The 15,679-nt window shown below is 43.0% G+C and overlaps 1 protein-coding gene and 1 long non-coding RNA gene across 6 annotated transcripts in view; one reads left to right on the top strand and one right to left on the bottom strand.

Annotated features, from left to right (window-relative positions):
- Positions 1 to 1,134: 1,134 nt before the first annotated feature.
- The window catches only part of LOC122541309, a 68,842-nt gene continuing 54,297 nt past the window's right edge, over positions 1,135 to 15,679 (bottom strand). For 4 of the 5 annotated variants that reach the window (XR_006309563.1, XR_006309560.1, XR_006309562.1 and 1 more), the window contains one exon: positions 1,136 to 1,263. This is a non-coding gene — a long non-coding RNA (uncharacterized LOC122541309). Of the gene's footprint in view, positions 1,264 to 15,679 lie in introns of all 5 variants that reach the window. The other variant, XR_006309561.1, reaches the window with a different exon arrangement.
- LOC122541308 (BTB/POZ domain-containing protein 17-like) lies at positions 3,215 to 14,594 on the top strand. Its single transcript, XM_043677939.1, has 2 exons — positions 3,215 to 3,390; positions 11,300 to 14,594. Exon 2 carries the CDS (start codon positions 11,303 to 11,305, stop codon positions 12,143 to 12,145), a length of 843 nt encoding a protein of 280 aa, XP_043533874.1. The 5' UTR covers positions 3,215 to 3,390; positions 11,300 to 11,302; the 3' UTR covers positions 12,146 to 14,594.

Below are 15,679 nucleotides of genomic sequence, written 5' to 3'. Positions count from 1 at the left end.
CTTCAATTTCTACTTTCCAAACTATTTCAATATTTATTCATGGGATGTGGGCATCAATGGCTAGGGCAGCATTGATTGCCCATCCCTAATTACCCAGAGGGCAGTTTAGATTTAATCACCTTGCTATGGGTCTGGAGAGATATGTCGGTCAGACGAGGTTAGGACAGCAAATTTCCTTCCCTAAAGGACATCAGGTAAATCAATCAATTTTTACAAGAGTCAATCGTGATTGCATCACCACTGTTAGGCTAGCTTTCAATTGTTGATTTGGTTTCAATATTGGATTCAAAGTTCATGAGCTGCCATGGTGAGATATTTAGCTATGTACCCCAGAACATTACAATTGGTTTCTGCAATAATCTAGTGACCTTCCTTCTATGCCATTATTTCCCAATCTACACTGATGCCCTTTGCTTCCCTTTCCTAAAAAAGCTGTCTACCTCTACTAAAAATATTTTCTCACCCAACTTGCCAAATTACCTGAGGCAGATTGTTCTAAAACTGCACAACCATCTGAGAAAGAAAAAAACAACTCATCTTTGTCCTGACAGGGAAATGACTAATTTTCAAACCTAGTTCCAGACACAATTAAGAGAAAATATCCTTTCCATTCTGTTAAGATTTTTTGGGATCTTTATACACTTCAATGAAGTCACCCACTGCTGTTCCAAATTTCATTGAAAACAAGTCCAACCTGCCCTAACTATTCTCATGAAACAAGGAATTCTATTCGGGTATCAATATATTAAACCCCCTCTGAAGTGTCCCCAACACATTTACATCTCTACAAACAATTTTAAAGATGGGGTGTCACCCATGATTTAGATGACAGAATCATAACATCCTTATTTTTATGTTAAATTTCTTGCAATGAAGAACAGCATCCCATTCATAATAAAGACAGAACTTGCTAGAGAGAAGTTTAGCAGCATCTTCAGAGACAGAAACAGAGTTAACATATTCTTTTAATCGTTCACGGGATATGAGCATGGCTGACTGACCAGCAATTATTGCTGTCTCTAGTTATCTTGGAGAAGGTCTTGGTGAACTGCATTCTTGAACCACTGCAGTCCACCTGCTGTGGGTTGAAGCACAATACCATTCAGGAGGGAATTCCAGGATTTTAACTCAGCGACATTGAAGGAACATTTCCAAGTCAGGATGGTGAGTTGCTTGGAGGGGAACTTGCAGGTGGTGGTGATTTCAGTCCCATGATTCTTCTTTGGAATTAATATTCCATCATCATTCCTGCTTGTGTTGTGCCTGTGTTGTAGGGATAAATAACAAAGAGGAGTCTTGAGTTCTGTGTTGTGGAGTACAAATTATCTTTTTTCAGAGGTCTTCTGCCACATATGTGGGAGAGGCCAGACACCACGCCGAATCTGAAATTCACATTGGACGCAGTTACTCTCTTAATAACAGCTCAGGTCAGATGTCTGTGAGGCTGGGTTCCCTTGCTCAATATAATATTTTTATACATTCGTGTTACAATGATTACAAGCAACACTGATGTCATTGTTAGCCAGTGTTGACCAGTCAATTATCAAGACCCGAGAGTCAACTGCTCACTATTCTCAATCTGGGGTTATGAATGATATTACCATGACACTGCAGAAATCTCACATAAAATGGATCAGATAGTCTGGTCATTGCTGGGTCCATTGTTGCTGACTGTGAAGATAATTGTGGACTTACTGCCATCAGGACCTGGCTGCAGATGTCAGGCCCACAAAGAAATGGTGAAGAGAAGCAGTGGAGAAGTGAATTATTCCTTTTCACCACCCCAGCTGCATAGTACAGGCAAGATTTTGTAGGTTTCAAAAGGGTTAGTAGATTAGTGAGAGAATAGTTAGGAATGAAAAGGTACAGTAAGAGGGAGGGAGGGAGTGAGTTGGCAGAAAGGGAGTGGTGGTCCTGATATGTGTTTGCGAAGTGGATTTGGGAGGGTGGCGGAGGTTTGCTGAGTGGTTAAAGACATTACTGGTGTGGGAAAAATTGGGATTTGTTGGGGTACTAATATTCAGGGAGGGCAGCTAGTTGAGCCAATGCAATTGAGTAGACCCAGGTGTGCTGGGGAGGCCAGGATGAGGGCAGGTGGTGAACAGTTGGCTCTCAGGACTTGACTCAACTGTGTGGTTTGGTGTGGTAGGTTCACTGCTAAAAACTGGTCTCCACCAGAAATTAACAATGGGATAGTGGTTTAGCATCCAGGTAAGTCTCACATAAAAATGCCCAGTGATGGAGATGATTGTTGCACTGAAAATGTGACCAAATTTCAAAAACAAAGTCTGGGCAATTACTATAAATTGGTGTTGGTTCGGACTTGTAAACACTCTCACGGCAAAACAATGAAGAATGTATAAACTTTCACTGCTGTGATGCTGTTCTCTTTTGAGACTAATTAAGTTTAAAATGTACACAAGATATTCAAGTGATTGTGAATAGTTAACATTGAGGAGCTTGGTAAGGAATGTCCAGAAGTTAGATTCAAAGCAGAGAATAGACAGGCCCAACATGGTGAAGCAAGTAAAATTAAAGATGCACAAATAAAGGCATACAGGGATCACAAATAGTTATAAGGGCTAGAGGAGGTTAGAGATATGGGGAAAGATTTGGAAACAACAATGTATATTTCAAACTGAAGTGCTCTTGAGTATGAGTATTGATTGGAGCAGCAGCTGAGCTGAGCCAGAAGTCGACATTAGTACATAAGTGAAAGGAGGGTATCTTGAAGATATGAGGAAATAAATCAAAATTTCAGTCCAGGGTCCAATTTGACCGCAGGGTTGCAAAGAGTCTTGTTCAATGCCAGAAACCAACAATGGATGGGGTAGGCTGGAGTCCACAGCAAGGGAAACAGGCTCATTGATCGTGCCAATACTTAACTGTAATACAGTTAAAAATCACACAACACCAGGTTATAGTCCAACAGGTTTATTTGGAGGCACTAGCTTTCGGAGCGCTGCTCTTTCATCAGGTGGCTGTGACAAAGCTCGTGCCTCCAAATAAAACTGTTAGACTAGAACTTGGCGTTGTGCGATTTTTACATTGTTCACCTCAGACCAACACCGGCATTTCCAAATCATAATCGTTGTAACTTTTTGTTGTATTACCAAAAAAGAGAAAATGCTGGAAAATCTCAGCAAGTCTGTTGTATTACCTCCGTGTTCTTTCTTTAGGTGAGGCAACCTGCGATCTAATTTAACACAATTAAAGCTTCTGTACAAATGTTAATTTTTTTTCGAGTTGTTTCTAGTGCTTTCCATGAGGTGGCGTTCTCGTTAAAAAAAATCGTCATGCAGGGAAATGAAACTGAAAGCAAAACGCTGACTTCCTCCCTGCTGCTGAACCGTCTTCAGCTGGAAATTCATTCAAACGTTCAAGTCATTGGTGAGTGCTAACTTCTTTCATATAGGAAGAATTAAATGGAAATCTTGCGAAAAAGACTTGTTAAAAAACTCTGCAAAAGTAGAGGGGAGTTGGAAATTGAGAAAGAAATACAATGTGAGTCGATGGTGTAGGTGGGATAGACCGATGGAATAACAGAGTGGGAGAAAGATAGAGAGAGACATAGAGAAAACAAAATGCCATCCAGAAATCTCAGCAGAGATACAGAAAGACAAGCAGACGAAGGGAGTTACTGAGAATAGGGAATAGCGGGGAAGGAAGATAAAGAAACCGACATACATACACCTAAAGTCAGAGACACATTGAGAATGAGAGACAGAGATACAGACAGATACAAAGCACAGGCAGCGTGAGAGAGTCAAGGACACAAAGAAAGTAAAGAAATAGAGAGAAAAAGAGGAAGATGATCACAGACAAATAGAAAACAAAACTCATGAGTTGCATGGAATACTTTGGAGGGTTTCTCCCTGTGAGGCTGAGTTTTCTTGCCTTAGCAAACTAGTTCCACTAATTACCTCAAAAACAAAAGTTGCTGGAAGGGCTCAACAGGTCTGGCAGCATCTGTGCAAAGAAATCAGAGTTAATGTTTCGGGTCTGGTGATCCTTCCTCAGAACTGATGGTAGTTAGGAAAATATCGATTTTGATGCAGAAGATAGGATGGAGGGAGTGGTAAGGAGTAAAGGATAGGTGAAGGGGGAAGGAGCCCAACCAGAGAAAGAAGAGCCTTTGGACAGACAAAGGAGTAGATAATGATCTGGCGAGGAGGGTGAATAGCTGTTAATGGGAACCATGAGTGGCTAACAATGGCTTGTGCATAATAGCAGACGATAGAATCACAAGGAGAAAATGAGGACTGCAGATGCTGGAGCTCAGAGTAGAGAGTGTTGCGCTGGAAAGACACAACAGGTCTGGCAGCATCCGAGGAGCAGGAGAATCGATGTTGTAGGCATAAACCCTTCATCAGGAATGAGTCTTGTTTAAAAATTAATTGGGGAGGGGTGGAGTTCGGGGGAAGATCATCTCCTGCATTCTTTGCACCCGATGTGATCTCCACTACATCGGGGAGACAGGACGCCTTCCTGTGGATCTGGGACACCTGCACCCACCAACCCCACTGCCCCATGGCTGAACACTTCAACACCATCCTCCCACTCCATCAAGGACTTGCAGGTCCTGGGCCTCCTCCACCGCCAAATCGTTACCACCTGACGCCTGGAGGAGGAATGCCTCACATTCTGCCTTGGGACCCTGTAGCCACACAGTATAAAGGTGGATTTCAACAGCTTCCTCATTTCCCCTCCCCCCTCATTATCCCAGTCCCAAGCCTCCAACTCTGCACTGCCTTCCAGATCCATCCATCACTCCCCCTTCTGACCTATCTCCTTCTCCTTCACCGACATCCACCTATCGCTTTCCCAGCTACCTTTCCCTGAACACCACCCCCCTCCCATTTATCTCTCAGGCCCGACCAATAAGCCTCATTGTTGATGAAGGGCTTATGCCTGAAACATTGATTCTCCTGCTCCTCGGAAGCTGCCTGACCTGCTGTGCTGTTTCAGCACTACACTCTCGATGGGATCACAAGGCCTGTTGTGCGTGGGGTGGGGGCTAGGACATAAGAGACTTTAAGCCCTAAAGTTATTGAACTCAATTTTGTGTCCAGAAGGCTGCAGCGTCCCATGCTGTAAACTGAGGTGTTGTTCTTCCAGCTTACGCTGAGCTTTGCTGGACCACTGCAGCTAGCCTGAGAATAGGGTGAGGTGTTGACGTGGCAACTGGAAGCTCAGGGTCTTGCTTGCAGGCAGAATGTATGTGTTCTGCAAAGCGATCACACAGTCAACGCAGTGTTTCCCCAGTGTAGAGGAGACTACATTGTGAGCAGCGAGTGCAGTGGACTAGATTGTGTCAATGAGAAAGTGAGGACTACAAAGCACAGCAGGTCATGCAGCTTTCCAGTTGCAGGGTCTATGCATGAAACATTGACTTTCCTGCTCCTCGGATGCTGCCTGACCTGCTGTGCTTTTCCAGTGTCACACGTTTTGACCCGAGATTGTGTGAAGTGCAGGTGAAGGTCTGCCTCACCTGGAAGGTATGTTTGTGCCCTTGGATTCTGAGGAGAGAGGAGGTAAATGGGCAGGTGTTACAACTTCTGTAGTTACACGGGAGGGTGCAATCAGACTGTTGGGGGTGTTGAGAGTGAAGGAAGAGTGAACCAGTGTGTCCCAGAGAGAAAAGTCATTGTAGATGGCAAACAGAGGGCTGAAGTGTGGGAGATGGGGCAGACCTGGTTGAGGGTCCTGCCGACAACAGTGCTTGCTTGAGGAAAAAGGTGGACGTTTCGGAGCCTTGCCAAAGTTTGCTTTATTGAAACATATGCAACGGAGACGGAGCAACATGGGGAAATGCAATAGAATCTTTATAGGAAGCAGGGTCTGAGGATGTATAGTCCAGGTAGCTGTGGGAGTCACTACATTTATATTAGTGACCAGTCTATCCTCAGAAATGGAAACAGAGATGTTGAAGAAACAAAGAGGGGGGGGGGGTGAAAATCAGAGATGCAGCATGTGAAAACGAGGGCCGGATGGAAACTGGAAGCAAAATCAGTAAACCTTTCCAATTCCAGATGAGAGAGGGAAGCAGCACCAATGATATCATCAATATATCAGAGAAAACGTTGTGAGCGGGGACCAGAGGATGATTGGAATAAAGAATGTTCCACGTACCCCACTCTGAGTCAGGCATAACAAGGGCCCAGGCAGGTACCCATGGGCATACTCTAACCTGAAGAAAATGAAAGGAGTTAGAAGAGAAGTTGTTCACGGTGAGGACGTGCTCAGCCAGGCGGACAAGGGTAGTGGTGAATGGGGACAGTTCAGGCCTTTGTTCGGGAACAAGTGGAGATCCCTGAGAGTATCCTGGTGGGTGATGGTCATGTAGAGGGATTGCATGTCCATGGGGAAGAGGAGGTAGCTGGAACCTTCAAGCTGGAAATGAGTTCTGAGGGGCAGGAGCATATAGAAGCAATGGGTCTGCCTTGGCACTCCTGTTTGTGAATTTTCAGGAGGAAGTAGAAGTGAGCTCTTCCATCAGTTTGGAGGCAGTGGGGAGGAGATCACCAGGTGAAATGAGGTTCCATGACAGGGTCATGAACCAGGGAGAAATAATAGGAGATAACAGGGAGCTGGTGCTCAGCCTCTGCAATGTAGAGTACACCAGATTAAAACAGCATTAATTACCTACCCATCCCTAAGGCATCTCTGATGTCTAATTTCCAACTCATTCTACCGTGTCATTCCATAACAACACATCACTTTGGGTATCTGCTAAAACACAGGAATCCCCTATGCCAGCACCACCGTTAAAGCCTTGTGCATTTGGACTAGCACACAGGGTCTTTGTCTGTCTCTACTCCTGCACTGCCTCTTATTAATCTCATTCTCTGCCGCTGGCAGGATTGAATGCAAGCCTTCCCACACTTTGTCTACAGATCCACCTTCCACACGCTCCCCTACCCCCAGACCCCAGTCAGAACTCTGAACCTCCACAGCAATCACCATACATGCCTTCTGTATTGCCTCCTCAGTCATTCGGTATTCCCAACCCCATTTTCCACTCATGCCACCCATGTAGATCATGTCATCTCATTGCAGGAGAAGACACAACCCTAACAGGGCAGAGATAGCAACTCTGTTTGGAGGGGTGCCTGACATCCACAACCTCACCTACTTCTCCCAGGAAAACTGGACTGCCATTATGGAAATACAAAAAGCATACATATCCTACCAAGTATCACTCTTCATCCCACTGTAGATCTCATATGAACCCAGCTGTCGCCCTCAATCAATCATTTTTACTACTTCTAATGACTGACCGTGACATCTCCTCTCTCTTTCATTCCAACAAACATTCATAATGGACTTGAATCATCAATCTGAGTTCACTCTCCACAGCTGCTGTCGGACCTGCTGAGGTTCTCTGGCACTCTTTGTATTGCTTCAGATTTCAAGCATCTTATGCATTTTGCTTTTAATCCTTTTTCTCTTGAAGAATCTGCTAGCCTGTCCTTAACCTCTGCTGTGAAATGCCTGGTTCCAACAAAAGTGCCACTCTCAACCTCTGAGGATGGGTGTACAGAGGCTTCTGAGGAAGCATCGCATGGCCCCCTCCTGCAGCGCCATCTAGTCAAGATGCTGACACCTCAAGAGGAGCTGTAGGTACAGAGAGTGTGGGTATCCAATTTGGTGAGCACCTCACTACAACAGCTCCATAGCTAGTCCAAGTAAGAAATGGCCCAGGCCACTAGCATTCAGAGGACTGAAGGAGGTGAGGCATCTGCTCAGCCTCAAGCAGGAGTAGACCCTGTGATATTGACAATAAGGGACTTCATCCAAATGCTCAAAGCCGACCAGCAGTGGAAGACAAGCACATGGGATGCAATACTCCTCATTGCCCAAAAGCTGCATTAAATGCAGTAAATCCTGTGACCATTTGGTTGCCACCTCAGCTGGATTGGTGGCTGCCATGGTGAGCTAGGCCCAGCATACTCAGGAGCTGTTTGCGAGGGGCAGCCGTCTGCATTCCATCGCCCCACACATTGATATCTAGGACTCAAGTCATGGCAACAGGGGGTGGGGAACACTGGTTACAATCTGCAATCACCATCTTCACAAAGAGATAGGGTGGTGTAATGAGGCACCCAGCCACATGTGGAAACACGCAGGTCCCTCTTCACTTTGTACTCAAGAGGTGACCAGACCTTCAACCGCCACCTGACCCCTGCTTGGAAGATCAAGCCCAAGAGGATCAACGTGCCTCTGGCCTGTCCAGACACAATTGACCCAGGGTTGTCCCAACCAAAACTCCAGAGTTCATGACACATTTGTCCTTCCTTATTCACAAACACAGAGAATGTGTTTCGACTTTTCAAGAAAGGTGGAAAAGATCAACAAGGGAATACAGACCAGTGAGTCTCACATCAGCAGTAGGGAAACTATTGAAGAAGATACTGAAGGAGAGACAAGGTTTGTTTAAGGATAGTCAGATTGGCTCTGTCAGAGGAGGTCATACCTAATAAATTTGATTGCATTTTTGAAGAGGTGATCAGGTTTGTAGATGAACAGGGTACACGTTATTATAGGTCTTTCAGCTCCACTGTCAGGGTTTAGACTATCTCTCCTTCTGCATCTCTGGATCACCTGACCCTCTCACTTAAAGGGGCAGCACACATCCAACCGCATTCATCACAGTATGAGACAGAGAGTGGCAGTCAAAGGCTGTTTGTGTGATTGGAGGCTGATGTTTTGTGATGTATTACAGGAAGTAGTGCAAGGTTCTAGACATTGGGCCACTTCAAACTGATGCTGGAAGCCTAGTGATGGGAGAGAAGGAAATAGCTGGAGAACGTAATAAGTACTTTGGGTCAGTCTTCACAGTGGAAGACATGAGTAATATCCCAACAATTAAAGGGAGTCAGGGGGCTGAGTTGAGTATGGTTGCCATTACAAAAGAGAAAGTGTTAGAAAAGCTAAAAGGTCTTAAAATTAATAAATCTCCTGGCCCCGATGGGCTACATCCTAGAGTTCGGAGGGAGGTGGCTGAGGAAATAGCAGAGGCGTTGGTTGAGATCTTTCAAAAGTCACTGGAGTCAGGGAAAGTCCTGGATGATCGGAAGATCGCTGTTGTAACCCCCTTGTTCAAGAAAGGATCAAGACAACAGATGGAAAATTATAGGCCAATTAGCCTAACCTCGGTTGTTGGTACAATTCTAGAATCCATCATTAAGGATGAGGTTTCTAAATTCTTGGAAGAGCAGGGTTGGATTAGAACAAGTCAACATGGATTTGGTAAGGGGAGGTCGTGCCTGACAAACCTGTTAGAATTCTTTGAAGAGGTGACAAGTAGGTTAGACCAGGGAAACCCAGTGGATGTGGTCTATATAGACTTCCAAAAGGCGTTTGATAAGGTGCCAGACGGGAGGCTGCTGAACAAGGTGAGGGCCAATGGATTGAGGATTGGCTGTCTAACGGAAGGCAGAGAGTTGGGATAAAAGGTTCTTTTTCGGAATGGCAGCCGGTGACAAGCGGTGTCCCGCAGGGTTCAGTGTTGGGGCCGCAGCTGTTCACATTATATATTAATGATCTGGATGAAGGGACTGGGGGCATTCTAGCGGAGTTTGCCGATGATACAAAGTTAAGTGGACAGGCAGGTAGTGGGGAGGCTGCAGAAGGATCTAGACAGTATGGGAGAGTGGTCCAGGAAATGGCTGATGGAATTCAATGTGAGCAAATGCGAGGTCTTGCATTTTGGAAAAAAGAATACAAGCATGTACCACTTTCTAAACGGTGAGAAAATTCATAAAGCCAAAGTACAAAGGGATCTGGGAGTGCTAGTTGAGGATTCTCTAAAGGTAAACATGCAGGTTGAATCCGTGATTAAGAAAGCAAATGCAATGTTGTCATTTATCTCAAGAGGGTTGAAATATAAAAGCACCGTTGTGCTACTGAGACTTTATAAATCTCTGGTTAGGCCCCATTTGGAGTACTGTGTCCAGTTTTGGTCCCCACACCTCAGGAAGGACATACTGGCACTGGAGCGTGTCCAGCGGAGATTCACAAGGATGATCCCTGGAATGGTAGGTCTAACATATGAGGAATGGCTGAGGATCCTGGGATTGTATTCATTGGAGTTTAGAAGATTAAGGGGAGATCTAATAGAAACTTACAAGATAATACATGGCTTGGAAAGGGTGGACGCTCGGAAATTGTTTCCATTAGGCGAGGAGACTAGGACCCGTGGACACAGCCTTAGAATTAGAGGGGGTAAATTCAGAACAGAAATGCGGAGACATTTCTTCAGCCAGAGAGTGGTGGGCCATGAAATTCATTGCCACGGAGTGCAGTGGAGGCCAGGACGCTAAATGTCTTCAAGGCAGAGATTGATAAATTCTTGATGTCACAAGGAATTAAGGGCTGTGGGGAGAATGTGGGTAAGTGGAGTTGAAATGCCCATCAGCCATGATTGAATGGCGGAGTGCTCTCGATGGGCCGAATGGCCTTACTTCCACTCCTATGTCCTATGGTCCTATATCAATGATATGGATAAGAATGTGAAGAGGGATAGCAATTAAGTTTGCAAAAGACACAAAGATTTACCAGGTGGTGATAGTAAGAAAGAAAGACTTAGGTTACAGGAAGACAAAGATGGATTGGTCAGATGGGCATCTAAATAGCAGATTGAATTTAACCCAGAAAACTGTGAGGTGATGAACGTTGAAAGAAGTAAGAACACAAAGAAGTACTCAAGGAATGGCAGGAAATTAGGAAACTCAGAAAACGAGAGTGATTTTGGGATATTTACAACAGATTCCAACAGGCTAATTGGCTGGTTAAGAAGCCATTCAGGACACAACTTTATCAATTATAGTAGAGGTTACATGTGCAGCATCATCCTGCTTGCGAAAAACATAAAAATGAAGATGATTTTGAGTTGGGCTGGCCCTTGTCAGACTTCATGTCTGATTCTGCCACATATCTCACCAGAACCCTTGTCACTCAAACCCCTATAAGATTCCCCTATCAGCACAAAACAAAATGTGATAGCAAAGATGGAACGTGAGACAAAAAGACCGAGGGAAACCCAGAAAGAAAGGTCAAATAAGTATAAGAAACAGACTCGGGAGAAGAGAGAGAAAGTCAGCAAAAAAGAGAAAAGATAGCAGACAGAGGGTTAACAAAGGTAGAGACAGGCAGATATAGAGGACGAAAGACAGCGACAAAAACAGTCATGGAGGAGAGGCAAAGCCAAAGACAGTGACAGCAAAGGCAGACAGAGAAGACGGGACATCTGGTCACTTTGCATTATTAACTCTGTTCTTTTTCCCTTTTCTGCCAGGTGATGGATGCCACAGGGCTCTCAGAGACTCTGCAGCATCAGAGTAAACTGATGGAGACCATCTCCAAACTTCTCAACAATAATCAACTCAGTGACATCAATTTGGTGGTGAACCGTAAGCTTGCCCTGAAAGCTCATAGATTTGTCTTGGCTGTGCACAGTGATGTCTTCAAATCCATGCTCGACAGTAAACACTGGCCTGATTCTGTAGACCATGTTGTCCACCTTACTGAGGACGAAGACTGTCTTGCCCACTTTGAAGAATTTGTGAGTTACCTCTACAGTGGGACAATCACACTCAACACTGAGAATGTGCTACCCCTTCATGTTTTATCAGAGAAGTACAATGTCCAGGAGCTGAGAGAAAGCAGTCAGAGCTTCATGTTAGCTAATGTGACATCCCCAAGCACTTATAACCATACCATTACTTGGCACAAATATGCCAACCTGATTGGCCTTCGCCAACTGGAAGAAGAATGCCTTAGATTTATAACCTGGAATACCAACACTGTGATCAAGTCACCAGACTGGACACTGTTAGAACCATATCAACTCTCTGCACTGCTCCAAAGATCCGACATGGTGGTTGAAGATGAAGTGGTCCTTTTTCAAGCCCTGGTGAGTTGGCTCTCACTGCATCCAAACCATGCTGAGGAAATGTTGGCCCATATTAGGTATCCGATGATGCCTCCTGAGAAACTGTTTGACCTGTTAAGCCCGGGAAGCCTACCTGACAGCATTGCATCCTATCTCTGCCGGGAAAGCCTGCTGGTCTACCAAGCTCATGTCTTATCAATGGAAACCATTAGCCAACGCAACAATATTGCTGCCAATCCTTTACCATGAGGATTTACACTTCAGAAAGGTTCAGCCAATTTTGGGACATCTCGGGATATAAAACAATGAATAAAATTGCTCTTAGTAAACGTTTATCTACAAGACATTTCCACCTGAAAACTGAATGGAATGTCAACTATTCTCCAAAAGGTCAACAGATTTTAAACTACACATGCAATAAATATCTTCCTCATGTTGTGCAAGAAGATGACTTTTCGACATAACTGTCCGGCTGGGAAGCTGTGAACCAGGAGACATGAAGCACACTCACAAGATATGTGTCCTGCTCTACCAGTTTATCAATAGTCAGTGGTTTGTGGGTGACATCCAGACCCTTGAGGTTCCACATATAGGGGAAGCTAAAATAAATGATCTGATCCCCTTATCAAACAGGGACAGATACATTAGTAATGACACCATGAAGGTGCATCTCATCACTCAAACCAATTGGGAAAATGAAGAAGAAATATAGTGAAGTATCATATCCAACTCTTCGGTAATGCACTTTAAAATGGACGAGGCATTTCAGTTATGCTGAGAGATTGAGGAGGTTAGGATTGTTTTTTCTAAAGCAGATATGGTAAAGAGGATATTTCATAGAAATGATCAATATTCTGAAGGGTTTTGACTGATAAATTGCAAAGGAATAATTTCTTTTCACAGAAGGATGTGGAACCAGACAATACAGATTTCAAGTGATTAACACAAAAACATGAGGATTACTAAGACTTTTTTTATGCAATTAGTTCTGATCAGAACTATAGTGTTTAAAAGAGTGGTAGAAATAAAATCAATAATAAGGAATTTAGGGAATCGGATAAATATATTAAATTAAAAGAAATCTACCTGCTCTTGGCCAAAGAACAGAGGAATAAGAATCTTTTGCAATGAGCATAGACACAATGGTTTGGAAAAGCCAGACTCCAAACTGAACCTCATTCTCAAGTCTCTTTCCAACCATTGGTTTTTCTGTGCTTCATAACACTATTTCTTCAGCCAAGAATCTTTTATTCTTTTGTAAAAATAAATTTCACAACTTGTCACACCATCTTGAAAGATTTGTGTGAAACTTCATCCAGGAACTTGAATCATCTTTGAGACAAGAATGAACATAAAGCAGTTGAGAGAAATCAATGTAGCAGATCCTGATCCATCAGAAGATGAAATGTAATGTCACCTCAAGGATTTTGGACAGTACCTGAATTAAATGCTGGAGGAATTGAACTGACTGTTCACAGAATATTAGAGAAATAAATATCTTCAAACTGATCTCTTTAGGGACCAGTGAATTCTGCCTTCAGAATGCTGTGTAGCATAATTGGAGTTTTATGATGGGGCTTCACCTTATTGGTACCGCACCCCTTCGTGTGGTGAGTGTTGTTCTTGACATCCTCTTGTACATTTTTCAAATAACGTCAAGCCTAATTTGGACTTATAGCTAAACCAGACCAGATAAGTATGGCAAAGATACTCCCCTGAAGGATGTTAAACAGGATAATAAGATCAGCGTCATTAAGACAATTTTTTTATTGTGGTTTTACTTAATTGAATTCATATTTGCCCAGGCAAAACTGAAACTCTTCTAAGCAGTTGTCAACAACTGTGACTGTTTACACTTCACATCAAACAAACTCATGGATGAGATACAAGTACCTCGCTCTCTACATTGCCCCATAATTCTTGGCTAGATAAAATGGGAGATGCGGATTCAAATACTGCCTGCAACAACCTTTATAGATAGGATAAAATAGATTAAAGATCCTTTTCAAATGTTCCATTGAAAGAATTCTGGATCTCTTAAGATAACAAGGAGTAAAATCAATGGTTATTCTGAACAATCTGATCATATTCTCCAAGGAAATGTGCAGCACATTTAGATAGAGGGTAACACTGTCTCTACATAGTCCCTCAAGTACTTCTAGGGCAGTCACAGTTTGAGTTAGATTGAGCATGTTGAAGACAGAATGAATACTCTTCTGGATGGCAATGACAACAAAAGGACATGGAAGTAATGTCACTTTCCTGCACTGAAATGGATGATCCACCATGACCCAAGTGAATCGCAGAGGAAGCTCAACAGGTTGAATGGCATAATATTGTTCCAATAGCATAGATAAAGAGTAAAACTCTATCTGTACTGCCCAAACAGTCCCAAGCAAGGACAACACCCAAGTTAAATACACAGTAGCGCTCCCTTTACAAAGTGGCATTCAACATACCCAGTATCTTCTATCAAGATACAATGCATAAAGTGACTTTCATACTGACTACTCACAAATTTGCTAATTTGATAAGGTATGGATTAGATGCTGTTTAAATTGTTTTAGTTATATATTTGCATGCAAAGTAACACACAGGGTCACTAAACAGTGAAGATCACTTTACAACAGTCCAAAAATGTGCAGGTTAGGTGAATAGGCCATGCTAAACTGCCTGTAGTATTAGGCGAAGGGGTAAATGTAGGGGAATGTGTCTGGATGGGTTGCTCTTCGGAGGGTCGGTGTGGACTTGTTGGGCCGAAGGGCCTGTTTCCACACTGTGTGTAATCTAATCTAATTTATCTAATCAAATAGTCCCAGGAAAGTTACATTCTGGGTTATAGGCAGTAAAGCTTTATTTACACTGACAGTTCAGACACTCATTCTAGACTGCCCCAATGAAACACTTACTGTAGTGGCAAAATACAGACAATGGAAAGTACAGTGGCAAACTGCACTTAACCCTGTTCATTTAGGTAATCCCAAGTAGTTAGCAGGATTATATGTTGTACAGTGCTTCCACTACACATGCCACTAAAAACCTGGAGCAACGTAGGCTAGATTGCAGGCTAAACATTCCTTGATACTATCCATTCAAAAATTGCCAGTTGTTAAATGTCTGACAGCTGGCATTGAAGCTGGAAACCAAATTCCAAACATGAACCATTATAAAAGTCCATACCTTCACCAACACACAAGGTGCAGAAGATCACTGTTTATGTATGCTCAAGGTATGTTATGAATCTATTATCTGAACCATACAATTAACATACCATTATCAATAATTCCATAAGCACACTAATGGTACTTCGACATTGCTCGACCATACACTTCTGTCTATCAAACAAAAGTGTTAACTGAGCTTTAAATTATTTCAAAAATGTTCCATCATGCAATATCAGAACACATCCAGTCCAGGTTAGAGACAGAGTAATGTTCCCCCTGTACTATCAAACATACCGTGGTCAGGAATATCTTTCATTAGAAACAGAGTAATGGTCTCTCCAGACTGTTCCATTACTGTCTATACAGGAATAGAACAACTAAAATACAGATAGTATTTCCTGCTAATTTGATTCACAAAATTGAGAAATAACATGAATTCTTGAAGTGAAGCTCCTTTATTTTGCCAATATCTGACCAACTCAGATACAGACTGATAGTAAATGCATATTAGAAATGTAAATATAAATGTAAATATTCATGTAAATATAATAATGGTTTATGCACAAGGGTGTATATATATATATATATTACATTTAGCTCTATCAACTTAGTATCCCAA

The sequence above is a fragment of the Chiloscyllium plagiosum genome, chromosome 37 (assembly GCF_004010195.1).
Source record: "Chiloscyllium plagiosum isolate BGI_BamShark_2017 chromosome 37, ASM401019v2, whole genome shotgun sequence".
Classification (NCBI taxonomy): Eukaryota; Metazoa; Chordata; class Chondrichthyes; order Orectolobiformes; family Hemiscylliidae; genus Chiloscyllium; species Chiloscyllium plagiosum.
Note: the sequence above shows the minus strand (reverse complement) of the source record. Positions and strands in the feature narration are given on the sequence as shown.

Bases quoted from the DNA above. Each gene is read 5' to 3' on its own strand.
- LOC122541308 (XM_043677939.1), top strand. From the start codon at position 11,303: ATGGATGCCACAGGGCTCTCAGAGACTCTGCAGCATCAGAGTAAACTG.